At 43.0% G+C, this 27,015-nt stretch overlaps 1 protein-coding gene across 1 annotated transcript in view; it reads right to left on the reverse strand.

Moving 5' to 3' along the window:
* Positions 1 to 5,646, reverse strand: part of NIPAL2 (NIPA like domain containing 2) — an 82,223-nt gene extending 76,577 nt beyond the window's left edge. Inside the window, exon 1 of the mRNA XM_042972969.1 lies at positions 5,503 to 5,646. Within this exon, the coding sequence (XP_042828903.1) occupies positions 5,503 to 5,610 (108 nt within the window). The 5' untranslated portion in view covers positions 5,611 to 5,646. The remainder of the gene's footprint in view (positions 1 to 5,502) is intronic.
* Positions 5,647 to 27,015: the final 21,369 nt, after the last annotated feature.

Consider the following 27,015-nt stretch of genomic DNA (forward strand, 5'->3'; position numbering starts at 1 on the left):
ACTTCTGGACATTCACTAGCTTTTCTTTTTAAAAAATTTTTTTTTTAGTGTTTATTTTTGAGACAGAGAGAGACAGAGCATGAGCAGGGGAGGGGCAGAGAGCGAAGGAGACACAGAATCCGAAGCAGGCTGCAGGCTCTGAGCTGTCAGCACAGAGCCTGACATGGGGCTCGAACTCACGAACCGTGAGATCATGACCTGAACCGAAGTCAGGTGCTTAACTGACTGAGCCACTCAGGCGCCCCCATACATCATCTTTTCTTATTCCTATATCAACCATAGAAAGTATGTGGCATACTGTTATTACCATTCCAATAGAGAAAGCCAAGATTTGGAGAAATTAGGAAACTTGCCAACACCTCTGGTAAAAAGACTGAGCTTTTAAAACTGCACTATACAAAACCAAAAAGGATAGTTTAGGGGAATATCATCCCTTCCATGGTAAGCTCTCAAATGCCAACTTGAACAATCATCAACATCTTAAAAAGAAACTGCCTAAATAATTCTCAGTTGTTTGTTTAAGCAAAGTGACAATGGCATACCACTTCCCACCGGGTGTATATGGTATACCATTGTCTACCTGGGTAAAAAGCATGTAAGTTGAACAGCTGTAGCAATGCTAATATTATTTTTTAAACTTAAAAAAATTGTAGGATACAGACAACCGCAGAGAGAATGACAGAGATGAATAAATTACTTGAATGAATTATTATAAGGTAAACACTCTTATAACACCATCCAGATCAAAACACAGAAATTGGGCACACACCCAGAGCCCTCCCTTTGCCTCACCCCATCACAACCCTTTCCCTTCCCACAAGGAACCACTGGCCTGACTTTACTGCAATCATTTTCTTGCCTTCCCTTTAGTTTTATCACCCAAGTGTGCATCCTTTTTCAGATAGGGTTTTTAGGCCTATTTTATTTAATTTTTATTTTTTATTTTTTTAGGTCTATTTTAATCTACAGCTCCTCTATCCATTCTCTCCCTTTTTTGTTGTTGTAAAAATGATTTTTGAAGAAATGGAACCATTTAAACCTATAAAATGACAAAGTTTCCCATAGCCTGAATTTTGTTGATTGCATCAATACAAATACTATAACTAGTTAGTATAAATCAAGCCATAAGGAGGATATCAGGTAGATTGAAATGCAAACATCTTATCTGCCAAATTCACAGAGGCATTAAGACTCTTCTTCTAACAAAACCATGGGATGATGATGATGATGATGATGATTTATTTATTTTTTTTACGAAAGCTTTGATATAGTTGCTTTGAGGTAACCTGTTTCTTCCTTCCTCTTGCTGCCTCATAATACATGCATCTCACAGAAAACCTGGTAATGGGAAAATGCCACATTGGATATATAAGAAAAGCAAAAAAACAAAAAACAAAAAACAAACCCCAATAAACATAAACAAAACAAAAAAGGGATTTTTCTTGGGAAGCAAATGGAAAGGACCAGCAACCTCTACCCAGTCCTTTGGTTATTTATAAGTTTGGGCACTTTTCTTTCTTTAAGAGATAGCCAGGTGAGCTACCAGCAGAAAAGAAATAGATGGTAGCAAAGCAAAATTAATAAAAGGGCAACATAAAACTCAATGTGATTTTTCTTTGGTGCAATGAAACAAGCCCTATTCATTCCCCCCTCATTTTTCCTCTTAACACCACATTCTTTTCAAGTCTTAGTTTCTAAGCAATGGCCTTCAGGCAAGGAATAAGAATAGCTTGTAGTTAGACCTACTTGTTGTAAGATCTAGAGGCAAATTATTTAACACAAGTTTCCTCACATGAACAGGGAAGATAATCTGTACCTTAGGAGGTTGTTGGGGGGCTCCACTGAGATAACAGCTATAAAGTGTTACATAGTAAATGCATAACTAACGTCAGTCTCTTGGTTTAGCCTCTTCTCTGCCAAGTCGTATCAATTTTCCTTTAAATATGTTGACTTTAAAAATTCAAGCCATTGAAAATTAAAAGTGCAAATAAAGGACATAAAAAATTCTGAATTTTCATTTCACCCTATGCAGAATAAACCTTTTTGACAATGTCCTTGTGAATTTAGATACTTAGCAACATGCTTAAACTTTAAGAACCAGGGTCAAAACCCCTCCTTCGCAATATTTCCTACATTCATCCTTTCTGTCCATTCCTTCCACAACCTTGCTGGTTTGGCACTACTTAATCAATCAGATAGCAAAAGGGAGACTGGAGATCTTTTATTCCAACCCTCGTTTTACTGTAAAGGAAACTGAAGCCCAGAGTTACTTGCCTAACCACACTCTCTAGTTCACAGCAGAGACTAGACTACAGCCTCTAACACTGGTTGCAAAATAAATGCCTACGGGGGCCAGTAGGTAACAGAGATGAGAGCAAAGGGAGGGTCTTAGGTGGGGAGCACAGCTGCTCTAAACTGTGAACTTCAACGCGCAGTTAGCTTGTGGGACAGGTGGGGAAGAGGGCCAAGTGCTGCTAGAACTTCTAACATTTAAAGAGATCACTGAAACTTGAAACTTCATATACAATCGACTTGCTTTTAAGGCTGGCAATGTATTAAACATTTTTTAAAGCCTCTCTGCCGGTCAAACAAGACACATCTGTGGGCTGGATTTAGCCAATTTGAGGCCTCTGCATCCTGCTAGCCTTAAATTCCTTTTATTTAATTTGCTTTGATTCTCACACTCCTTGCTCAAAAAGCCTTCGATGGCTCCCCATTGTCTACAAAGTCCAGATTTCTTAACCAGTCCTTCAAGGCAATCCATGGCCATATTTAAGACCCCAAATTGTATTTCCACCTTACAGTCTCCATGCTCCACTGCAACCAGAATGGCTACTGACTTGTACACCAGGTACAAAAATATTCAAAAAGACACCTGACCCGGCCTCATGGTCTGTCCTTGGTCCCCAGACTTTTCCTCTCTTGGAATGACTTCCACCTGTGCACTTCCATCAGTGAAACTCTGTCCACCCTTAAGTGCCCAGCTTAAATACCACCCTTCCACAAAATACCCCTGATGGCCCCTACGAAAAGCCACCTTGCTCCGAATATCTTTAGGACTTTATATCACTCACGTGACACTTAAAGCATGCTGCCCGCTTTTGGAGTTACCTGCATAGTTCATTTCTCCAAGCACCTAGCAACACTCCTAGAAGGAAGGGTTTGGATCTGAAGACTACGGTGTTTTGTACAAAGCAGGGGGCTCAATAACCATCTTAGAAATATTACCTTTTATACTGAAAACTTGTGGGTCGAACAGGAAGAAAATACCTTTACAGAATTCTATTGCGTCTGTACTTTCATAGGTAGACTCCTGAGTGACCAAAAAAGGGGCAAAGACCTCACTTCTCTGGTTCCCCAAAACATTTTCCCCACTGAACTGCTACTTACTACCTGCTTTGAGATTTCCTCCTCTAGAAGCACTCACGTTTTTGCCTTGGACAACACTGATGCTAAGAGACCACTGTTAAATATTCATCTGTTATGTGAAAGTGTTGGTCTTTTTCTATGAGGAAGGTTAATTTATCAGTCTGATGGTTATCACTTGGAAAGACAGAGAGAGACTGAGCTGTTGGCGAATAGACACTGTCATCAAATAGTTTAGTTGTGGTAAAATTGATTAAACCCTGACTATCCAGCAACCGAAGCTAATTCTGAGTGGGAGCGTCTTAAACTTGTATCTCACACTTTGTTTTTCTGGAACCACCCCCATTTCCAGTCATCTACATTCAACTATGTCAAGAAAGAAAAGAAAAAAAAAAAAAAAAGACTCCATTTTATCTTTACTTGACCTGGCCAGCACTGGAGGCACTCAATAATATGTTTGCTGAATGGATTTTAAAAAATCAATTTTCACAGTCCTGTAAGTCTTAAAAGATGGCCTAAATTTATACAATAATGGGAAAAGTTGATACAATCTTACCTCAAACGAGCTATAGTTTAGATGTCAGCTGAGTAATTTCAATGAACATATCCTAGATACACCCTTTTAAACCTGTACAAATATATACTGTCAATGGCAAGTCAGACCTTGCAAACATAAAGTTAAGGCCTCACATTTATGTCACGTGGTAACGTGGTTGATGTTAGAGAGCCAAGACAATATTGAATTCCAGGAAACATCAAAGAAAACTGATTACAGGGGTTTCCACTGTGAAAACAATGTTTTTTTCCTGTTCTGGATGATGCCATTGTAGGTCACAACTACTGACCCTCTAATTTCTTTACCAAAAGAAAAACAGTCCATTCTTAAACCTTTACTGGGAGTACTTCTAGCATAAGCACATTGTAACATGCTTATAATCTATACGAGCATAGGCATCGTTTAACAGACTCAAAGAGCTTCCCATAAAAAGCAATTCTTTTCTTTGTAACTCCTGTGAAGGAAGAGGTCCAATAGGTTACATACAAAGAGGCTCAAAGTCCCCTCATTTTTCCTACTTTAGGATGTTTTGCGGTAAAACAGATTTAAAGCAAATAACTCTCCTCTTTGTTGAAAACTAGTAGGGTGAACATGCTTATTTTGTCTTTATATAAGTAATCGTCTGTGTTAAATTTCTGAAAACAAAATTTTAACATTTTAGAAATGCATATTCAAAACGCTTTTCCAGCATAAAAGGAATGCTAGGCCTATTATTATTGATGAAAACATGATTTAGACCAAGAGTAACAACCAGTTTGATTACATTGTTGTAAAATAAGAAGGCCCACGGATTTGTTAAAGAACAAGACAAAACACACTTATGATCACAGGTGGAAGCCTGGGATCCACTACATCAAGATCACGGGCCCCCACTTGAAAGAATATGAACACGGCTAGAGGATGGGCTCGCCAGAACTGTGTTTCTGATCTTAAACCAAGCCAGAAAGAAAGGGAAAGCTCCAATCCCTTTTGATCTCGTTCAATGTATGTTTCCAGCATAAACTGGCCTTGTTTAGGCCGACGATGTTTTCCCAATAATGCTCCGGTGAGACAGGAGGGAGTCTTGCAACTGCAACCCGAGAATACCGGTGTTCTTTGCACGGAAATGGAAAAGCTGTGTGCTGAGACTGTGGGGACACACACGCACGCAGAGCATCTGCACGGAGGTGACATTTGGTTGCCCTTCATGAGCTCCCTGCTTCTGAGAATGGAGTGTCACTTATTATTATTTTTTTAACTGTAAAATGATCCTGGGAGGGGGGTGGATTATGGGTGGAACGAGATTCACCCCACACTCCTAGAATCCTTCCGGGAGAAGGCGGATTCAGGCTGGAGGGGCGGGAGTGTTCGGGACCGAGAGGCTCAGGAGTGACCGCGCGGAGGTCACAGCCGCGGACCTTTGCGCCCCCGTCCCAGGGACCGACGCCCCGGGGGACGAAGGCGGGGGCGCCCGCGCTCTCCCCAGTCAGGGGCAGTTAAGTGAACGGCTGGCAACATCACAGCCCGGTGTCCTTTGAGAGCCGGCAGGCGGGCGGCCCCGCCCGTGTCCCCACCGGGCGACGGGCCCGGCCGGCCCTTACCTGGTTCCTGCGGTACCACGCACCCGTCAGGGAGCCGTTGCCGGCGCCCAGCGCCCCGTACGTGAAGTTCCGGGACAGCTCGTCCACGGCAGCCGAGGCGGCGGCCATTGGGGCTCGCTCCCGGCGCTCGGCCTCCGGCCGCTCCCGGCCCCGCCGCTCCGCCAGGCGCCGCGGAGGGGGCGCGCCCTGCCGAGGCCGCGCCCCGGCCGCGCCGGAGCCACTTCCTGCTCGGCGCCGGGGACGGCGGGCGCGTCGGGGCCACCTGGCTCCCGCCCCCCCGCGCGGCGGCAGGTGCGGCTCCCGCCCCGCGCGGCCTCAGTCTTCCCGCGCCAGGTGCCCGCGGGGAGCCCGGCCGGCCGCGGCCTCCCGGGACGGCTCGCGGCGCACTAGACCGCGCAGGGCGGATCCCCCGAGCGCTTGGGGTGGGGAGGGGGGGGCGACCGCACCTGCAGGGCCGGGAGGGAGGTGTCTCGCTGCCAGCCCCGGCCAGCGCTCGGGCAGCAACGCACGGAAGTGAATGGGAGACAAACGCATCCAACCCAGCGCGGCCAGCCACCTTCCTCCCTTCGCCCCGTCTGTACCTGGCAGCTCCAGCTATGACTTTTCTCACTTGCTTTTTCAAAGTTGCTTGTATGTGGGAAAGTCACGAGTTCCCGGAAATACTGTAAGCAACACGAGAATAAAGGTTGGATCGATTACATCTCGATGCCAACAATTGATAGGTCCTCAGTAAATATCCCTGCAAGGAAGGAAGGAATCTGCGGTAGCTGGAGGACCCCAACGTTTCTTTCAGAAATGGGTTTTCCTTCCGATGGAACCAGAAGGAATTGCTGAAACTTTGCCAGCTACTGGATATAAGAAGTTAGAATGGGGGGCGCCTGGGTGTCCTCAGTCGGTTAACCACCCAACTTCAGCTCAGGCCATGATCTGCGGTCTGCGAGTTCGAGCCCCACATGGGGGCTCTGTGCTGACAGCTCAGAGCCTGGAGCCTGCTTCAGATTCTGTGTCTCCCTCTCTCTCTCTCTGCCCCACCCCTGCTCAGGCTCTCTCTCTCTCTCTCTGTCTCTCAAAAATAAATAAAACATAAAAAAAAAAATTTTTTTTTAACTCTACTGGGTTACTACAAAGGATTTGTAAGATATCTTGAGATTTTTAGGATTCTATATTGCTGCCTGAAGCACTGGAACTTACAATTCTTTTGTTCACAAAATGCTGAGGTTCTTCTTACATAACGTGTTTTGACTGCCATGATTTCATTACAGAGAGACCTTCATGAAAAGAGAATAGTTGCCTAGTGGAAAAACTGGGAGAAACTTTTCAGTGTTTGTTAGGGGAGGTGCACGGGTGAGAGAAGGAAATGAGAAAAAAAAATCATTTTAGGTAGAGAAGTATGAAGACAAGTAATCACCAAGTTCTGCAGTTTTTTGCTTGAGCACCCAAAATGTTCAAGGAACAGTTAATATGGTAGCTAACTACGTGCAATTTTAAGAGGCTCATTTATTTCAAATTAATATCTGAAGGAAGAATGTTTTTTTAAATATCTTCTGTAATATCACATTGTATTGGCGATTTATTAATTAATGCTTCCATCAGTTGAGATGCTTTAGGGTACAAGTCACAGAATATCCCAATGCAAGTGGCTTAGAGAAAAAACACCTGTTATCTCTGGAGGGAATGTGGTTCTATGTGGCTCTGTGATGTCATCACTTGCATCTTTCTGCTCTACTATGCCTGATGTATCAGGCTTTTCCCTTTGCACAGTGGCAGCTCCAGGCATCGCATGCAAACATGACCGCATTTAGAAAAAAGTCAAGGCATTTCTTCTGATGCATCTCTTTACTGAAGAGGAAAACCTTTTCAAACTCTCCCAGCAGACTCCCCTTCAGGTCCCATTAGCTAGGATTAGGGTCGCATGCCCATCCACGTTCTACCAGCAAGGGAGGCTGGGAAAGTGATTCTTGAGCATTTCCAGCCTCCAAAGTGGGAGGCGAGCTCTGTCAGCAAGGAAGAAACCAGGATGGGGTGGGAGGGTACTATCAGCAGAGCCTGGCACAACCACTGCTTCATATATTCTATCAGCCAGATTGTAACTAGTCATACAGTCTCTAACAAGCAAGATAATAAATGGATCGTGTTACTTTGCTGTTTAAAATGCTACCAAACCTCTCCATTGACACAATAACGTTCACACTTCCTAAGCTTGGCATATGAGACACTTTATAATCTGACCCCCATACTCTGCTACACTCAATTCACTCCCATTTTATTTTTTATTTCTTTAAAAAAAATTTTTTAACATTTATTTATTGTTGAGAGACAGAGTGTGAGCAGGAAAGGGGCAGAGAGAGAGAGAGAGAGAGGGAGACACAGAATCCGAAGCAGGGTCCAAGCTCTGAGATGTCAGCACAGAGCCCGATGCGGGGCTTGAACTCACAAACTGTGAGATCACGACCCGAGCTGAAGTCAGACGCTCAACCGACTGAGCCACCCAGGCGCCCCCATCTTATTTTTTAATTAAAAAAAAATCATTTTCTGTTTCTTTGCATTTATTTAAACAACTTCTAATTGTGGAGGAAGACAGCACTTGGTACGGACTAGGTCCGTGTGATGTGTAGCCGGTGACATGCTGTTCTCCAGATTCCAAGATGCCCCTGAAGTTGCTGTGGCTGTCCTGGTGTGTGGGGGTGGTTGGAACAAAGAATTCGTGACCAATGTTCTTTTCCACACAGTTCACAAGGAGGCGGCAAGAATGCTGTGTGAGCTATTTTGGTCCTGGCTGCGTAGGAGTTGCTGGAGGCTGCTCTGGGGTTTGTGACGGCCTCTACCTCTTAGGAGGTTTCTTCAGGGGATGTCCTGTTCACTTTACAGGACACCAAAAGCCTTTAATCAACTGCCTATTTTTAGTGCTGAAATGGTGGAGGTCTGTTCCTCAGTTAACTCAAGGAATTCTATTCAGATGCCACATCATTTGAAGCTAAAACCTGACTCCACAGCTGATTTGCTGTGGAGTTGCTTGACTTCTCTGTGCTTTGCATTCATCATCTGTAAAAGGGGGGATAATGAGTACTGAAACAGAGTACTCAGTAAATGCTATCTTTTACTATTGATGACCTTGGGGGAGGGAAGAATTCCTTAAACAAACAAATACACACACACACAAAATACAAACCACAGAGGTTAAGATTGATACACGCAATTGCAATAAAAATTAAGAACTTTCATAAATCAAGACCATAAAATATAAAGAGATAAGTCATAAAGTGAGAACATTATTTGTCACGACACATAACTGACAGGGGCTCACATCCAGAATATATAAATAACTCCCATGGGCCAATGAGAAAATGCCAGATAACCCAGTGGAAAAATGGGCAAACACATAAACAGGCATTTTTCATAAGGGAAAGTAAAATGACTGATAAATATATAAAATGGTTCCATCTCACCGATAATCAGGAAAGCAAAAAAATTTTTTTAAATTTATATTGTCTCAGTTCATTGGGGCTGCTATAACAAAATACTACTGACTGGATAGCTTATAAATGACAGAAATTCTTGGCTTACAGCTTTGAGGATGGGAAGTCTAAGATCAAGGCATCAGCATGGTCACATTCAGGAAGACCCTCTTCTTGGTTCATAGCCAGCACCTTCTTGCCGTGTTCTCACATGGTAGAACGGGCTAGAGATTTCTCTGGAGCCTCTTTTATAAGGCGCTAATCCCATTTATAAAGGCTCCACTTCCTAAGGCCTCACCTACAATTACTATCAATCTTTGGGGAGGCTCGGATTTTAACACATGGATTTTGAGGGGGGGGGGGACATAAACATTCAGACCACAGCACATACCAAACATTGGTAAGGATGTGGAGTAACAGAAACTCCTTTTCATTGCTGATGCTATTGACATTGGACAAATTTGGCATTATTTGGTAAAGGTGAAGGTGCATATATGAATTTCACTCTTAGGTGTATACCTCAGAGAAACTTCTGCACACTGATAGTAGGCGAGCACCAGGATAACAGAGCTCTTTGTAGAAATTTTTATTTTTATTTTTTTATTTTATTAGTACTACAAAAGATACACATTTATGTCTTGTGACATAACTTTCATAACTGTGATATATTTTATAACTAATACAATGGATTAATCAAGAAAAAAAAAAAAGCAAGGTTTCGTGGTCAAAATTTCCCAACAGTTCAAGGTCGGTAGACCTGGATTTAAGTTCAGTCTTCTATTCCTTATCAGAGGCATGGCTTTGGGCAAATTCTCTGAAAGTCAGTTTCCTAATTCATAAAGTTGGGAATGATATTTCAAAGGCTGTTGTAAACCTTCAGTACTTGGTAATATGAGCGAGAAACACCTTACAGTCAGCTCTGTTCACCAAACACTTGGTGCCAGCAGCCAGAGGCACAGGGATAAATAAAGCATGGGCTCTGTGCCCCAGGGGCTGACAGCGAGGTGAGCAGACAGGTAAACAGGTAACTTTAGGGTGAGAGCTGGGAGACAAGAGAAAAGTTGTTCGCAGCTCAGCTTGGGAAGGTAAGTGGTACCTGAGAGGGTCATCTAGAAGGGGGTGATGAGTGTTCTGAATCCTGAAGGATGAGTTAGCCAGTGTAGAAGAGGGGTGGGGGTGAGCAGGGCTGACAGCAGGAACAGGCATAAACCAAGGCCAGAGGCCAGAGACAGCATAGTGTGCATATTTCCACATTAGTCTTGGGTGAGAGAAGATCTACCCTAGAATAGGGACAGGAGGACCAGCAGGGCCAGGAAATTTAGGTTTCGTGTGCTGGGGTATCAAGGTTGGACTTGACTCCTAATGGGAGCCACTGAGTAAGTTTACAACAGGTCAGGATTGGTGCTTTAAAAGATTCCCTGCCGGAAGGGCAGGGATGGTTTAGGTGGAAAACACCAGAGACAGAGAGACAAGTTAAGAGGCTGCAATGACTCAAGTGAGGATACATGACGACGGCTGGAGAGTGGAGAGATTTCAGAAATGTTTCCAAGCAAAACCTGCACAACCTGTTGATGGGGCAGGGGAGGGAGAGAGAAGAAGGGAATGAGGGGGAGGACATGGGAAGTATGGGGACGAGAGAGAAGAGAGAGTCTACGATGTGTTCTAGTTTGGGCTACTGGCTGCTAAGGCAGCACAACTTGCCCACACTGAGGACTAGGAAAGAGGATTCTGTTTAGGGGGAGAGGGTGAGCTCAGCTGGAGTTGAAGGCTCCTTGAATTTGAGGAGCTTGTGGAGCATCTGAGCAGAAAACGATGTGCACGATTATCCTAAGATGCAGGGGTGAGGTCTGGGGCCAGAGAGATTTGGGAGTCACCAGTGTGCAGGTGGATGAGACTGGCCAGGGAAACCACATGGTCTCCATCTTTTGGAGTAGGACCAGGCAAACTTTTTCTATAAAGGGCCAAATAGTAAATAGGTTTTGTGGACCATATGGTCTCTTATCATAACTATCCAACTCTCCCGGTGCAGTGCAGAAACAGCTACAGGCAGTATGTAAATTAATGTGCATGGCTGTGTTCCAATAAAGCTTTGTTTACAAAAAACAGGTGGCTGGCACAAACCAGAGTTTGCTGACTCCTTCCTTTTCTAGAGAGAGAGGAGCCGAGTGCAGAACACAAGGCCAACAAGGACCACTTGAGAGGTAAGAGAAGAAACTTGCCGGTCCTCTTCGCGAGTGAGTGACAGAATCCCAAACCAAAGGGAAATTCAATAACTGATAACTAAAACCCGGGACGGCAGGGATGGAGCCGGACCACTAGATCCAGGAACTGATTTTTGGGCACGGGCTTCATCCTCCGGCCAGCCCCACATGGTGGGGGCATGGCCAGAGCAACTCCTAATGTCCATCCTTAGAGCCTGGGTTCAGAAAGGTAAAGGGAGTGTGACAGGTTGGTTACTGTTCCCGGTTCTTCGTGCCCCACTCCCATGCAGGGATATTTGTATTATCCACTCCCACTCCTCCCCACCTCTCTCCCCAACAATTACCAGGTGACTGCAATTCCTCCCACATACAGGCAGCTTCTCAGTGATGCTGGGTTTGGCCACACGGTCTCCTTTGGAAATGTGGATAGTGACAATGTGACAGTTCTGGGTCAAGGCCATCCGAGGCATCCTGTGTTTCATCTTGCTCTGTATTCCTGGGCTCTCTTCTGAGAAGAGTAGGCCCTAAGTAGCCGCTGGTCCAGAGAGAATGAAGCCTGGGAAGCACACCTGAGGCCAATCCTGGCCACATCGGGCCTACAGACTCATGGATGAGAAAATAAATATTGGTTGTTATAAGCCACTGAGATTTTGAGAGTATTTGTTATACAGCAACACAGATCTATTAAAGGTGTGCCCCAACCAGCTTCATTTAGAAAGTCCTGGTGGAAAACTGGCCTGATTTGGGACGTGTGACCCATCTCTGGCTCAATTACTGAGGGCAGAGAGATTTGGTTTTATGCTTGGCCCACAGGATTGTTGCTCACTCTCTTCAGGGAGGTGGGGGCAGTTACCAAGGTGAGGAGAGGGAGGCTGAGTGGACAAAGGCTACAGCCAGTGCCGTGAAGAAGTGGCATAGAGTCATGCCAGGGAGACGGGCAGGGCAGAGTAACAAAAATGAAGGTATGTTGAATTATGCCACAGGTGGCAAAGAGAAGGGCAAGACAATAAATGAAAGGTATTCATTGGCTTTGGCAATAATGACCAATAGAAGCCTGAGTGGTCTTTGCCTGGGTGGTTTCAGTGTTGGGGGTGCCAGCCAGGTTATAGTTGATGGCAATATTTCCATAAACTGTAATTCACTATACGAGTGTTAGCTATTCCTAAAAAGGACCTTAGGTAGGGAGCAGGTTAGGAGTCCGTTAAGGGAGAGTCAGGAGTTTCACTTACTAGCGTGTGTCTTTGAAGCCACAGGTGGCCCCGGGGAGAAGGGAGTGTTGGGATCACCCACATGAGAGGGAGGTGATTTTCGAAGTGGGAGATATATCCCGCAAGGATGGAACCAGGATGAAGGGTGGAGCACAGTCCTGGTGTGACCCTCAGGGCCGACAGCAGCAGAATTGTATCTGGGAACCAGACATGAAGGCAGGATCCAAGCGACATGGAATTGAAAACAGCAGGATTTAGTGAGAGATCACGAGGGAGGTGAGAGAGGCCAAGGGAGGAGAGAGCTGATAAGAGTATCTGGGCTCAGGCCTGGAGAAACGGTACCAGAGCCAGTCCTAACACAAGTGTCCAACTGGCAAAATGTTAGTCTAGTGCCCTCCCCCTTTTGGGACTCTGACCTTCTCTTGACTTCTTTCCAGGCCTCTTTCCTTAGCCCCTGTCCTCCTTCTGCATCCTCTCTTGCCTTTACTGACATCTGACTGTGTGGGACTTCCCAAGGCTGTGTCCCACCCAAGCTGGTCCTCCCCAGCCAGTCCCCCAACATCTTTCCCTCTGCCTCCTCTGAAACTGTACTGTGTTGTGTCTCATTCCTTTGGTCTCCACTCTCAAGGTGGCATCTAGGAATGGGTGCATGCCAAGATACTAACATTAATAGGTCTTCTTCCATGGCTATTTGCATTCTAAACGGACTCTCCTGGTAACATGACATCTTAACCCAAAGGATTTTTTCTGTCAAAGGAATAAGAATTGGGCAGATGGAGGTGGGGCATGCAAAGTTGCCTCTCAGCTCTTACCATATAATACGTTTGTCACTGACGAGGCTTGTCGTGAACTGGAGAAGACATTAAGAGAAAAATAAGAACCTTAGTTTTAGGTGACAACACAACAGATTTTAGATGTAATTGCCAAATGAAGACGCCTTGATGTGGGAAATATAGGGCTAGACAAATGGCCACAAATCCGAGGTCAAGATGTAGTTACCCATATCTTGGTATTACCCTTTTCTTCCAGTTTATATCTTCCATGCTGTGGCAGAGTCCGGACTTCTGCTGCTCAGTTAAGAAGGCCAGCTAGGTGGGCGAATTAGTGAAGGTTCTCCAGAGAGAAAGAATCAATAGGAGATGCAGATATAAATATAAAGATATGGATACAGATCTCATGTGATTATGGAGACTGAGAAGTCCCAAGATCTGCAGTGAGCAAGCTGGAGATCCAGGAGAGCTGATGGTGTCAGTTCTAGTCTAAACAGAAGGCTTGAGACCCAAGAAGAGTCAAATTTTCAGTTCAATAATGAAGGCTGGAAAAGATTGATGTTCCAGCTTATCAATCAGGCAGAAGGAGCTCCGTCTTACTCAATCTTTCTTTTTTTAAATTCAGGCCTTCAACTGATTGGAGGAGGCCCACCCACATTAGGGAGGGCAATCTGTTTACCAGTCTACTGACACAAATCCTAATCTCATCCAGAAACACCCTCACATTACACCTAGAATAATGTTTGACCCAACGTCTGTGTGCCCTGTGGCCCAGTCAAGTTGACATTTAAAATTAACCATGACAGTGAGCTCCTCAAGGAGGGAATAAGATGATCTTGTGTTGCATTGAATACCAATGAAATGGCCTGTGGAACCAGGTGTGACAAATGTGGCAGGCACAAGTCTCACAGACATAAATTTGATCATTTGTACCACTTTTCTTTGGCCTGGAGCTTGGTTTCTGTAGTAATCCAATTTGTCCTGTAGGTTTTCTATGACCGTTTTACTTGAACAGGATTTACTTTCTATCTTTCTCCGCCTCTCCTTTTCCTTCTCCTGCATCGACATTATCATCATACTGTCATCAGCAGTAGCCGAGGTTTATTGAATGCCTGCTGCTCTCATAGCTCTGTGCCAGGAAGAAATCTGGGATTCATGGGGGAACTAGATCTTTCCCTTGCTTTGAGTGGCTTAATTACAGTTCAGGAGACAGACCATACACGTAAAGAGATAGGTAAATGCAAACCAATTATGAACTCGTTAACTAGGTGCTAAGTGCAGTGGGACCTTCGACTTAAGACTGCAGAAAAGGAGTGATTAGCAGCTGAAAGTGGTCTGGAAAAGCTTCAAGACATTTCTGACCTTTGAGCAGGGCCTGAGGGAAGAGTGCGTCCAAAATAAGTGTCAGGAAGGAGAGAGACGGCAGGAAGGGAGAACGCCCTGGACAAAAGTGAAAAGTGTCAGTGTGTGCAGGGACAGACAGCAAGTCCAGGTTTGGTGGGCTCCTGAGCCATCGAACAGCTTGATGCCTGGAGAGTAGCATCCAGGAACAGCTTTAGGTCCAGGTTGCTAATTAAAATTTTTTCACTGTGTGTGAAATTTTCCAGGATCAGCACGGAGAGTCATCTGCGTCTCATGGAGGCGTCTTCTCCCCAACACAACTTCCTAAACCTGTCCAGCCGGTCAAGAATCACTGCTGCTCTACCCAGTGACACACACTCCCTCTGAAAAAGCCTGGAATTGCACATGATTAAAAGAAAAAAAAAAAAAAAAGCAACTAAAGAAAAAGCCTCTGTTTTCACGTGCACAGCTAATGCTGTTTTTCTATGGTTTGTCCTGTTTGCCTGTCACAGCAATGGTGTGCTGTGGATTTTAAAGCAAGCATGGACTGGTCTAGTGGTTCCCCCGCAGGACCCTGCTCAGTGCTGTGCTCAATTTGCTTTGGGGACGGCATAGAAACTGTGCGTGCGACGAGACAGTGTTAGCTTGGCTTCCTGTCAGCCAATAGGGCAGCTCACTTCCTCCCTCCAATTTCCCCAGACCTCCTCAGTCCTCGGGAGGCTGTGTAGGTTATGGAGAGAGTCAAACACTGTGAGAAACTACACATGCTCCAGTCCTGCTCTGCTACAAACCAGTTGTGTGGCCTCAGGCAAGTCCCTTTATCTCTCATTTGCTCATCTGTGAAATGAGAGGTTTGGACTGATGACCATGCAGAATGTTTCCAACTCTGAAGGATGAGTTTAGGAGGATTTGTACCTTCTTTGAATTGCATCAGACAGTGTTTTTCTCCTCTGGCTACTTAAGGGAGGAGAGAGTAGCTCTGGAAGGTCCTCATTCCTCTCTCTAAAATGGCTTGAGATATTAGTCCCTAATCAAAGAGAGTTGGCTTTTACCTACCAAACACATTTTTTTAATGCTTATTTATTTTTGAGAGAGAGAGAGAGAGAGAGAGAGAGAGAGCGTGTACGCATGAGTGGGGGAGGAGCAGAGAGAGGGAGACACAGAGTTGGAAGCAGGCTCCAGGCTCTGAGCTGCCAGCACAGAGCCCCAAGCGGGGTTCGAACTGGAGAACAATGAGATCATGCCCTGAGCCAAAGTCAGACACTTAACCGACTGAGCCACCCACGCACCCCCTACCAGATATATTAAAAAAATATCTTTTATGTGTATTTTCAAAAGATGGAATATTTAGAGAACTCTAAATGTAGGAGGACTAATATTCAAATAATGCCACAATTTAGTAGCTGTATGATCTTGAACCTGTTCCTTCAATTTCTGGGACTCAGTTTCCTCATTTGTATAATAATAATAACAATGACAAGAACCACAGTCCTGAAGGGAATTGTGAGGATTAACTATGTAAGCATCAAGCCCTTAGGACAGTGCCTATACCTAGTAAATATCCATGAACTGGAGCCATTAGTATGAGTGTCGCCGGTGTATTGGGGAGGAAATGAGGTGTGGGGTTATAGCAGTTGCCAGCGGGAACGGGATTAAGGTAGATCTGAGTTTCAATCTGGGCTTTGTCTCCAACCAGCTGTGTGGCTTGGGCAAGTCATTTTACTTCTTCATGCCTCAGTTTCTTGCCCTTTATGGGAATAATAATAATTCCTGCTTTGTAGAATTATGAATGAACTTTCAGCGAGACAAGGCATCCCCTGAGCCTGAAGAAGACAGAGCAAGCATTCCACAAACCTCATCACAATTGCAAACAAACAAAAGTAATAACAAGTGCTGTGCTTCCTTCCCCCACTGGCTTTCCTCCAAGGGTGGCAGTAGTGAAAGGAAAATGTCCTGAGGAGAGGGATTGAATCACGCTTCGTAAGGGCAAGACCATCTCCACCTGGTTTATCCTATAGCTTCAGTATCTAGCAGGGTGCCCAGCACATGCGGACCCCAGAAAGAAAGCCCTTACTGATAGTGGAAACGAGAAAGAGAGGCTCAGAAGTCATTCTTCTTTGACAAGACCTGGCTTAGTTTTCAGGCTTTCAGGCGTATGTCGTCTTCTGCCTAAACAATTCCACCCAGGAGGACATTCAGAGATGTTGAGACCCCCTCTTTACTCCAGACTAGTCCTGTCCAAAAGAAATATGATGTGAGCCACATATGGAATTTTATTTTATTTTTATTTTTAAGTTTATTTATTTATCTCTTTAGGGAGGGGAGAGGAGCAGAGGGGGAGAGAGAGACAGATTCTTAAGCAGGTTCCATGCTCAGCGTGAAGCCCGGTGTGGGGCTCAATCTCATGATTGCAAGATCATGACCTGAGCCAAAATCCGGAGTAAGACATTTAGCTAACTGAGCCACCCAGTCACCCCCCACATATGGAATTTCAAAAGTCTTAGTAGCTTTGGTAAAGTAAACAAAAATAAGTGAAATTCATTTTAATAATGTACTTTATTTAACCCGCTATATCCAAAATATTATCATTTCAACAAATAAAATTAAAATCAAAATCAAAATTATTCAATATTTTTTGTATTAAGTTTGAAATCTGGTATGTATTGAATTTGCTGCAGATCTCAATTCAGGCAGCATATTTCTTTTAAAAAAATTTTTTTAATGTTTACTTTTGAGAGGCAGAGAGACAGAGCAAGAGCAGTGGAGGGACAGAGAGAAAGAGAGAGAGAGAGAGAGAGAGAGAGAGACACAGAATCCAAAGCAGGCCCCGGGCTCTGAGCTGTCAGCAGAGCCGGATGCGGGGCTCGAACTCACAAGCTGTGAGATTGTGATGTGAGCCAAAGTCAGCCGCTTATCCAACTGAGCCACCCAGGTGCCCCAAGAGAGCATATTTCACGTGCTCAACAGCTTCATGTGTCTAGTGGCCCCTATATTGGAAGGCATAGCTACAGACTAAGGAAGCAAGATCAAGCCTCTTCTTCCATGCACCCTCAAACCCACCGTTCAGTTTCACTTCCTGTCTGAGGACCCACTTATTTCCCAGGTGGCCGCCCTAGAGAAAGGCTTCAGGCTTCTTAGAAGATACACCCACCACCCACATGGCTGTGCTCTGCCCTTACATGTCTCCCTAGAAAAACCATACGAGAACACAACACCGTAGCCTCAACGCCCATTCCACAGGATATACACGTACAACAGGGAATTAATTTTTGAAGGCATTTCCAAGCTTGCTACTTGAAATATCAATGATCTAATAGTGTCAACTACCATCCTCTTTTTTCAGTCATGCCTTTGGAGATCTTTTTCCCACTGTGATCTGGCCTTTATTCAACCCTTTCTGGTAATTCACTTATTGAGGGCCTGCTATGTGCAGCGGAGTTAGGAGCATGGTAACGAGCAGGAAGAATGCAGTCAGTGCCTGCCCTTGGGAATGTTAAACTTGGGTTGGACAGGAGGATGAGTAAGCAGGATCCTTTTTTTTTTTTTTTAATGTTTATTTATTTTTGAGAGGGGGAGGGGAGGGGCAGAGAGAGAGGTGAGACACAGAATCCGGAACAGACTCCAGGCTCTGAGCTGCCAGCACAGGGCCCAACCTGGGGCTTGAACTGACAGGCCATGAAATCATGACCTGAGCCGAAGTCAGATGCTTAACCAACTGAGCCACCCAGGTGCCCCAGCAGCTTATAACATGGTATAATGGGGGGAATAAATACTAAGTACTCTGGAAACTCATAGGAAGGCAACTAACCTAACACAGGAGTGTGTGTGTGTACGTGTGTGTGTGTGTGTGTGGGTAAGGGGGCAATCAGGGAAGCAGCATCTAAAGTAAAACCTGAAGTTTGAGTTAAAATTGGAGTGTGGGGTTGTTGGGTGTGGGGTGGAGAAAGAAAGAGAACATTCCAGGTGAGAAGAGAACAATCACATGTTCCAGAGGGTTCAAAGTAGGGGGTCTGCAAATCATCCCATCCAGCTGGAGTCTGGGAAGGCTAAATTTGTGACTTGGGTAGGCATAGAGGAGGCAAGGAATAACTGTGGTTAATAGGTAGGGCCTTATTTAAATTCCATTGTAAAGATCCTAGGAACTCCAGCTCTGGTTCTGATTTCTTGCCTGCTGTTTACAGGGTATCTCCATGTTTCACTTACATTCAGCATGTTCCAAATCACTCATCACCTTCACTCCTCTGCTAAATATTCCATACCGGTTCTCTATCCTAATTTCTCTGTCTCTCATAATGAGATCAGCATAATTTCAGTCCCCCCTGCAGCTAAGACATCTTTCATCTCTTTTATATCTTCACCCCTGTACCCAAGCCATCACTAAATCTCACTGATTTTTTGACTGAGTATCTGAAGGCTTTGGTTCAAGCACTTTCTGGCTTCCTTGAAGATAATTCATCACTCATTTTTCTATAATAGCTTTAAATTTTCACCAAGGCTATCCAAACTCCGAGTGGTATAACTTGTACTCCTTTGAGATATCATTTTGGAACAAACCAGCAGTTTTAAAAATCACATCAGATTATAAAGTAGGAAAATAATTCCAGCAGTCCAGAAAAGCCCCAAGTAATTTTTGTTGGAAAAACATTTTATTTATTTTTTGATTCTAATATCTTCTTATGTCTTAAAAAAAATCATCTACCTTCCTCCTGAAATTGTAAGGTCATATTACCAACATAGAGAATCCATAAATAGGGATTTTTATTTGTCTAATTGTGCCCCTCCCTTTCTACACAAGCCCTTTCCTGGATGTATTACCTGCATGTTTACTCACTCTAAAAAAATGTTCAACACTGTTTAAACTTGCCCTTGATTACCAAGTATCTTACTTCACATTGGCTCGGCAATTCATTATAACCACACCCTGTACTGGACATGGAAAATTTAAAACATAAGAACCAGACTGCATTTTGTGTCTCATGAATAAATGAGAGGAGAAACGATGATCTCCTCTGGTTGTATTTTGTCAAATTGTAAGCAAAATGTCCATGGGCTGAAATTTCCATTTTAATCAGCAAGTATTTAGTGAGATTTAAGGACTGTGTTCAGCATGAAACTACTTGTTAGAGGTATGGTAACCACGTTTTCTACAAATTAAAAATGAGGACACATGGTGTGACAAGTACTGAAATCAGTACTACCCTGGAGAATTTGGGTTAAACTATTTGATTGCTTTAGGAAATGCAAGATAAATATTGTCCCTCAAGTTTATAATTTTATTGGAAACACAAGTCCAACACACATTTATTTACTCCGCCACCGAAGAGTGAACACTTAGTATAGGAGGTACTTTGTTAGCTGGTAAAGTTACAAAGATGGAAAATGTAGACGGTTGCCTTAAATGCTTTCTGAAACAAGGTAGGACCTTGTGAGGCTAATTTCATGTGTCAACCTGGCGAGGCTACGGTGCCCAGTTGTTTGGTCAAAACTACCCTCGATGTTGCCGTGAAGGTATGCATGTTTTAGTTGCAATTCACATTTACGTTGGTAGACTTTGTACATCTACATCAGTAGACATCCACAATGTGAATGGTCCTCATCCAAACAGTTGAAGACCTTACGAGCAAAGATTGAAATTCCCTTCAAGATGGGAAAATTCTGCCTTTAGACTCAAGGCAATATCGACTCTTGCTAGAATTTTCAGCCTATCCGCCTACCCTGCAGATTTTGAATGTACTGCTTTCCACAGTCGTGTGAGCCAATTCCTTAAATAAATCTATCTCTCCTCTCTGTACACACGCACACACACGCACGTGTGCGCACACACACATACATCCTGTTGGTTCTGTTTTGTTGGGGAACCCTAATATAGTTCTCATAAGAACTGTTATTTATTTCCCATTCCTGAGATAATCTATGCATTTTTAGGCAGAATTGTATAATACCCTCCCCCCCGCCCACAAATGGTAACATCCCACTTCACAATATGTCTTCTAGCAATGTTTTTAAACATATGGCATTCACTTTCAAGGCCCAACTTGCTGCTAAAGAGAAAATTTAGAAGCCGAAGTGGAATTATCAGAACAAAGTTGCCTAGTTTCAAGTGGGATGAGAAGTGAAAGAATTATGCAGAGAGCTTGAGGAACTCCCAAAAGTGTTCAAGTCAAGGAGGCGACAGAAACGAAAGCACAGAGAAGGCAGCTTTGGCCTTCTGCTGACAAAATTTGGAGGAAAGTAAGTGCATGGCAATTTGGTCTGTGTCTGTGAGTATCTTTACAGTGGAAAAAGATAGTGTGGGAAGAAAGGACAATAGAGCAAAACTGGTCAGAGAAATTGGGATAATGATCAAAATTGCCCTGGGGGAAAGAAAGGAGCAAAGAATTATCATTTAAGATCTAGAACTGTGAGTTCAGCACTAGATTAATGTTTGGGGGTAGGGGGGGCGTTGGGGTCTCTATGAACTGTTCCATTGGAAAATGGTACAGGATGATCTGTTCTAAAAGGAAATGTGGGCACTCTGTAGCAAGAGAATTCTGGATGGAATAAGTGATAGTTGATTTCCACATCTGATTTAAGCACGTAACAGGCCTGTTTCTCTGAACTGGCAATAGAAAACACTTGGAAGGGAGAAATCTTATGAATAATTAGACATAATTAGGTTGTCAGCTCATATATCATTATGCCTTGCCTCTCAGGGATGTTTTGCAGATTAATTAGTTAATGTTTGTAAAATAAGCTCCAAGTGCCATGTATCATTGGCACAGAATTTGATTTTCAGTATGATGAATGTAATTAAGTCATGTTGATTTCATACAAACTTTCATTGCAGGCTAACGTCTTTTCTGGAGTGTTCTGGAGACATTGGGGCATGGGTTCTTGTACTGACATTTCATCAAGAAAAGCTCTTGATGTGGGGAACACTGTGACAGGCATTTTGCATCGCATGTGATGCACAGCTAGGGTGAGATGAAGAATTTAAAGTGTCAGATTAGAATTGTGACTTCTACTGATCAATAGAGGTTATGTTTTACATGATCCCCAGCTTGACAATATAGTAATTAAAAGCAAACACTTTAAAAATCAAGATCAGCAGGAGAGAGAATATTAAGGGTTTTATATGGGCCCCTATGTGAACTTTACCTGCTATATGATGTGTACATTAAACATTCTTCAGTTAGGAAATTTATTTTTAAAAAATTTTAATGTTTATTTATTCTTGAGAGAGAAAGACAGAGCACGAGCAGGAGAGGGACAGAGAGAGGGAGACACAGAATCCGAAGCAGGCTCCAGGCTTTGAGCTGTCAGCATGGAGCCTGATTGTGGGGCTGCTCGAACTCACGAACCGCAAGATCATGACCTGAGCCAAAGTCGGACCCTCAACCGACTGAGTCACCCAGGCGCCCCAGGAAATTTATTTTTTAAATCTAGAAATGGCCTTAAATATCCCCAATTCATACCTGTTAGCAAGCTTGTCTTAAACAGTACAGTTGATTGGTGGCTCGGAAGCTCAAATATACATTCCTATTTTTGGATTTGGTGATTTTTAAAAGAAGAATCAAATAAGATCCAGGACAGTGGTTTTCAAATATTTTGGTCTCAGGGTCATTTCTACTCTTAAAAATAAATCATTGAGGACTCCAGAGAGCTTTGTTTATGCGTGTTTTATTTACCAGTGCTTATTGTATTAGAAATTAAAGCCGTGAAAAAAAATTTAATTTATTTTATCCGTTAAAAATAATAAGCCCGTTACATAATAACATAAATAAGGGGCCTTAAATGAGAAAAAGTGAGAAGAGTGGCATTGTTTTACATTTTTATAAGTCTCTTTAATGTCTAGCTTAATAGAAAACAGCTGTAGTCCCATATCAGCTTCTGCGTCCGATCTCACGCGATGCATCATTTGGGTTGAAGTAGATGAAGAAAAGTTGGCCTTGTGCAAATATGTAGCTGGAAGAGGGAGAAGTATTTTAAGAACCCTTTTAGATAACTGGATGTTCCCTTTTGACGTGACTCCAGAACTCAGCAAGTGCTAGTGTCTTAAAGGTTGGTTTCTGAAAACTTGGTGGATTCTAAAACCGTGTCAGTGACTTTTTGTACCCCATCCCTGCAAAACCCAACGGTCTATCTTGTACTAGTACCGTGCAGTGGTCGTTCAGAAAGTATTGGTTCGCTGAGTTATGCAGATCTTCCAAATGTTCCAAACATTTCATTCCACAGTATCGAACAGTCACTTCTGTCAATATCACCACTGATTTCACCCTACAGTTCTTTAAGTGTTGCCACACTGTCAAGTTTTCTAAAATATTCATCTTTCTGTAAAGCTGAAATTTTATTTTTGGCAATAAATACTTTCAGTTGTTCTCCTTGAAGTGATGGTCTCACTTTGTTCATTTTAGAGACGATGTCTGCCAAATACCAACATCTGAATAAGCATAGCTTCTTCAAGTAAAAATGCTCTTTCACTGAAAAGCGGCTAGCTCGCTCACCACACAAAGGATTCTCCTTAAGACACGACCATCACAACTGGGATGCGTCCAGGTCCTTATGACAACTTCTTACTTCCTGACACGGAGTATTAGAACGATATGTGCTCAAGGGTAAACATTTAATAAAACTAATACTTTTTTAAATGTTCTATTTCATTTTTGAGACAGAGAGAGAGACAGAACACGAGTGGGGGAGGTGCAGAGAGAGAGGGAGACACAGAATCCCAAGCAGGCTCCAGGCTCCGAGCTGTCAGCACAGAACCCCACACGGGGCTCCATCACATGAACCGGGAGATCATGACCTGAGCCAAAGTTGGACGCTTAACCGACTGAGCCACCCAGGCGCCCCAATAAAAGTAATACTTCTTACTGCTGCATCAGGGTCACTGTTAAGCAAAATTGGCATTTTAAGAAAAATCCGCGAATGTATGCGTGGCAATGCCACACACACTGACTGCTACGATTTGGTGCCACTGCCTCGGCTGGTGCTTGGCGCCCCAGAAGTTTTAGCTGTTGTGCCTTTGCACCACCAATGCAAATAGAAGCACACTGAAAATGCAAATAATGTCCTGGTGTCACAACGAAGTATTTTCGAACTTGCAGACTCTCGGAAAGGGTCTCAGGGACCTGCACGGTTTCGTGGACAGCACTTTGAGAATCACAGGCATAAGAATGCACTGAAGGTACTGCTGAGGAGAGAGGAAGGGTGTCTTTTTAATGCAGCTTCTCTAGAAAGAGCTAGGATAATGGAAGGCAGTATAATCTGATGGAATTTGCTGCTGTTATTTTTTTTCGAAGCAGCAGGAAGCATATTATACTGCCCTAAATTTTTCAAACTTTTTTGACCACAACACACAAGAAGATATATCTTTTATGGTGTAGTGCACACATATACACAAATATACTTACTGAAATAAAAAGTTTCCTGAAATAATAGTCTTACAATTTTTGATGCATTCTAACAATTTTGTTTTATTGTATTTCATGGTTTTAAAAAAATGTTGATCAAGCCCCACTAAATTGTTCTCACAACTCACTAATGGGTTGGAAACCACAGTTGGCAAAAATCTGTTCTAAATAAAGATGCATGTGAATTTTATAACTCTATAAACCCTCCTCAGGGCTGATTACCTTTGGTTGGAGCCTAAATGTACCCAGGAGTTTTTAATGGTTAGTTATTCTGTCCTGTCTTGATTCAGCTGCAAATGGTAAAGTGTGGTCAAATGAGAAACACTTCATTTCAAGGATGCAATGTGTTTGATTCCGTTTTTTTGTTTTTTGTTTTTTCTGTTAAGTCTAAATGTTTACCTGGGGTAAACCTAACACTTTTTCTTCAGCATTGGTGGATACATGTATACAATACAACCTTATAAAGGAGATTGTGTTGAGACTGATACAGCAGAAATAATTGCTCCCACAAAAAGAACACTTTGGCACATTCCCAGGATCTAGGTTTATATCTTGTTTAATACTGCTCTGACTTCCTACTTGACAAATATTTTGAGACTCATTAATCTGACAGGTGCAATTAATTGTAAAAACTAAAATGAACTGGCCATCAATTTTTTATTTTGCTTTAATGTAAATATGATTTCTTGTTGGTGATACGATAAGAAAATAGATGTAAGGAAGTAGAATGCATCAGAGATAAAGAAATATCTTTGACCTCTTTGGTATTTGGCTCTTCCCTACTTGGCTATCATGATACCCCTTCAGGGTGTCTCTCTCTCCCTCTCTCTTTCTCTTTCCACCTATATTTTCCAATAGTTTAAAAATATTGATGTATTGATTTATCCCGCCTTGATCTTTAAATCTTGGTTTTCCATCTATTTAGGGTCAAGGTACTTGCCTAGACTTGCCTCCTCTGCTTTGGCATCATTTATTCCCTGGCTTCAAGTGACGTGTAGGAAGGGCTGGAGCAGGGAGATAGGAAGTGAGAAAAAGAGGTAACTATTGTACTTGTTCATGAAGCAGGATGAAGAGGCCCTGAATTAAGGAGATGCCACTAGGAATGGAAAAGAAGGACAGACTTCTACGATTTGCTTAGCATTTGGAGTGAGGATGCAGGAGAAAGAAATGATAACTTTGCAATTCTCTCTGGGGAGAACTTGGTAGGGTACGAGAAAGAGCTGATACAGGAAAACTGGTGAAATCATTACACACACACACACACACACACACACACACACACTCTGCAGGTGTTAAACTGATACCAGAAAATATAATAGTGGAACTTGAGAGACTATAGGGCTAGAGACTTGAGCTAAGTAATCTACACTTGAGCAGTCTCTGAACTCATGGGTATAAATGAAGTCACCGATGTAGAGAACACAAAAGGAGAAGGTGACTGAAGATAAACTTTGGGGAACTTCAAAACTGCAAAGAGTGATAAGAGGATGAGGAACCCCTGAAGGACCAAGGGAGAAATCCAAGGAGTAGAGAACCAGTTGGAAGAATGTAACTTCGGGAGACAAAGTAGCTGGAAAGCACATGAAATACTAAGTTATAGTCCTTTGGGGAAAGAAAAACCTTTTCCTTCTTCTGAGTAAAGAGTGACAGACAGCAGTGCTCAAGGAGATTCATCAATTCATGATGTGGAGAGGAAGATTCTAGAACTTGGTGTGGCAGCCATGGTGTTTCATTTCTTCATAGGAGCTTACTGGTTATGTGACTTGGGCAAGCCCCAAAGCACAGGTATGAAATCATGAAGGCTAGTCTATGGCCACTATACTGTCAGAAACAGATTAAATCAGAATGAGTATAGTTGCCTGGTTGCAGCAGGTTAGAGGACACTACTGAGGGTGTAGAACTTGGGTCAAGTGTCAGAATGAACAGGATTTCAGCCGATACAATAGTGGAGGGAGAATACTTGACTTCAAAAATGGTGGATCATCATCTAGAGAAGAGAGAATTGAAGACACAAATTTCCCCAGAAGAGTATCTTTGTGTTGGCTTTTTCTTGTTTGGGAACTGTGGAGCCTTATTTATTTGAGATGTTGATATAGTACAGTTGGATACTTGATAGAAGAAGAAAAAGAAGGGAAAAAGTATATATCTGTAAGCAAAGTCTTCCTTTAGTATGGATGAGTCATTCTTTATTTTTCTTTATCCACTTTGCTTTTAGAAATATACCCTAAAAGTTTTCAACAAAATGTTCCTTATGTTGTTCTTAAGGAGGCTAGTAGCACGTTATGTAGAAAGTTAAGAAACCACTCAAAGATCTCTCACTTTACAAGTAGGAGGTGTGAGTAAGCAAATCACTGTTTAACTTCAAGATCAAAAGTGAAAGTCATACAGTGGAGGTCTGGGAGATGTATATTAGATGTGATACGAATATACATCTTCTTGGATCACAATATGAGAGAAGTACAGGGGTTGATTTCAAACTGAAGAGAGAGACAGGAGGAATACAATCCAGAGGAATAAATTAAGAGTATTGTGACTTTAAGATAAAATATCATTTTGGTAGTAAACCAACATTCTTGGGCCATGATGCTGGTTCTTTGGGGGAAAATTAAATCAAGCAAACATAAAGACATTTTATTTCACTATCTTGGGGAAAATACAGTTACAAGTTTGACCTCTAAGAATCAGTTCCAGAATACTATGGGTTTTATTGACCATCCACTGGAAAAGGATCAGCATGTGTGGTGTGTGGGCAGACAATCGTTCATTGCTGAGAGCCGTTTGTTAGGCATTACCAGAGGCTTCAGAAAGGGTTTCAGTGTGGTTCACCTTGCTTTGAACGAAACCAATGAGATCACCAGTGTTCGCTTTAGTGAGGACAAGCTGAGGATTAGCAGCTTTTCAAAATAAAAACCAGAGAGTACTAAATGTGTCATCATTGGGAGGGGGTACTTTGGGTTTAAGAGGATTTGGACACATACAGAGATCATTACCATGTTACTAAGCATTTATAAGTTAGTTTATATTTGCCAAATGCAAATATAAAAATCATTTCTTAATTATACAGGCATTAAAGTCTTGCATCATTAAGCACATATTTGAAACAGCTTTGTATCACTTAATAAAAACAACTTCAAATATCAGATTAT

This window comes from Panthera tigris, chromosome F2 (assembly GCF_018350195.1).
Source record: "Panthera tigris isolate Pti1 chromosome F2, P.tigris_Pti1_mat1.1, whole genome shotgun sequence".
Taxonomy (NCBI): Eukaryota; Metazoa; Chordata; class Mammalia; order Carnivora; family Felidae; genus Panthera; species Panthera tigris.